The sequence below is a fragment of the Plectropomus leopardus genome, unplaced genomic scaffold (assembly GCF_008729295.1).
Source record: "Plectropomus leopardus isolate mb unplaced genomic scaffold, YSFRI_Pleo_2.0 unplaced_scaffold28407, whole genome shotgun sequence".
In the NCBI taxonomy this organism is placed as follows: domain Eukaryota; kingdom Metazoa; phylum Chordata; class Actinopteri; order Perciformes; family Serranidae; genus Plectropomus; species Plectropomus leopardus.
This window is the reverse complement of record NW_024630943.1, coordinates 1-1,637: the sequence shown is the minus strand read 5'-3', so window position 1 is coordinate 1,637 and position 1,637 is coordinate 1. Positions and strand designations below refer to the sequence as shown.

Here is a 1,637-nt window from a genome sequence, read left to right as displayed (position 1 = left end):
CTTTTTGCATAAATGTCCAGAACAGAAATCTGAACACCTAAATGTGTATTTTGGGTGTTTTCTTTCATCTAGGCTGAAGCAAAACAGGCAAAAATCTCAAAATTAACCAGAGCATGACTAAAAAGAAATGATTTCTCCTCAAGTGTCTCTCGGAAAAAAGTCAAATTTGTTTCTTTATGACACCTAAGGCGAACAACTTTGAAGGCAATAAACATGATGAAGGCAATATGGCCATAAAAATCAAAATTGTGCATGTATCTCCTGGAATTGCCCATAAATAAAGCCACACTGGGATAGAGTAAAGTTAGTACTGAATTATGATATAAAACCTCCAATAAGTGTTCCATATTATACCTGGGCAATATAACTAAAAAGATAACCAATTGGTCAAAATCCTCCTCACAGCTGGAAGGTCAATACAAGAAGAAAAAAGAGTGAAACAAGACAAGTTAAACAGAAAATGGAAAAAATTAATTAGGTTTAGAAAAAAAAATGCGCTGTATAATTTTATTGAAAATAATGTACATTTTCTTACAAAAGTTTTAATGTGCAGATACTGTATATTGATTCACTAGCTGTAACCTCCTGTTTTTAGTTGTAAGTTTAGATGTTATGTTTTTTTGTGCATGTATGAAGGCATTTAAGACTGGAGAGATTTTTAAAGATACTGTACTTCCAGCTTGTGGCCACAGGGCAGAGCTGTTGTCCTGGTGTGATACTGGAGGGGAAATGTTACCAGTTCTTTAGAGAGCCAAAGAGAGCTGAAGATGCGATGAGATATTTAGGCTACATATTCTCCACTGTCGCATAAACATACCTTAAAATCTATAAAAACTTAGACTTTTATAGAAACACACAATGTGTATAATCACCACTCTCACTTTTCCTCCCTGTTTCCCATCAGTCTTTCTGTCAGAAACATTTCCCCGGCGGCCACCTGGCCTCCATCACGAGCCGACACGTCCACAGAGAGGTGATGAACATGATGCTGCGGCAGAGTGGGGCGTGCACGAGCACCTGGATTGGCGGGCTGCGATATCTGGAGGTCTGTGTGTTCAGTGAAGGAGGAAACCTATTAATGATAATTCAGCCTTCACTAATCACATCGTGGAGTGCTTCATTTCATTGCCATGTTTGTATCTGGAGGGTAAATTAAATAAACGACTCCTCTATCTAATTTCACCTCATTAATCTGCTGTTATCTGTCAGACCGGTCGCTTTATCTGGTTGGATGGATCCCACTGGAGCTACGCTGATTGGCTGTCAGGGGATCCCCATAACCCAGCGCACGTGGAGGACTGTGTGGAGCTGCTGCTGATTGTTGTCTAAAACTATACTGAACATATATTTTTCAAACTTTCACCCAATTTCTAGTTTTTAATCAGCTGATCGTTTGCCTCCTTTAGGAAATGGAAAATTTAATGACTTCACATGTTGGGAACCTCAGGCCTTCATCTGCTGCTACCCTTCTCTGCAGAGAGCTCCTTTTATATCTGCTTATATCTCTGATTTGATGTAGTTTGTTACTTGTAAGTACATTTTTAAAATATCACATATTGAAAAGGCGAATAAACTGACTTAAAGGACCATCACATAATTTACTGAATACAGTAAAATCAGGACTTCTGAACATGTTG

At 38.4% G+C, this 1,637-nt stretch overlaps 1 protein-coding gene across 1 annotated transcript; it reads left to right on the top strand.

Annotated features, from left to right (window-relative positions):
* Positions 1–636: 636 nt before the first annotated feature.
* On the top strand, positions 637–1,515 carry LOC121938082 (C-type lectin lectoxin-Thr1-like; the record flags this gene model as incomplete). Its single annotated transcript, XM_042481366.1, has 4 exons — positions 637–771; positions 901–1,045; positions 1,210–1,313; positions 1,399–1,515. Coding segments are annotated over 4 exons (501 nt in total), but the record flags the coding sequence as incomplete, so codon positions are not given.
* Positions 1,516–1,637: the final 122 nt, after the last annotated feature.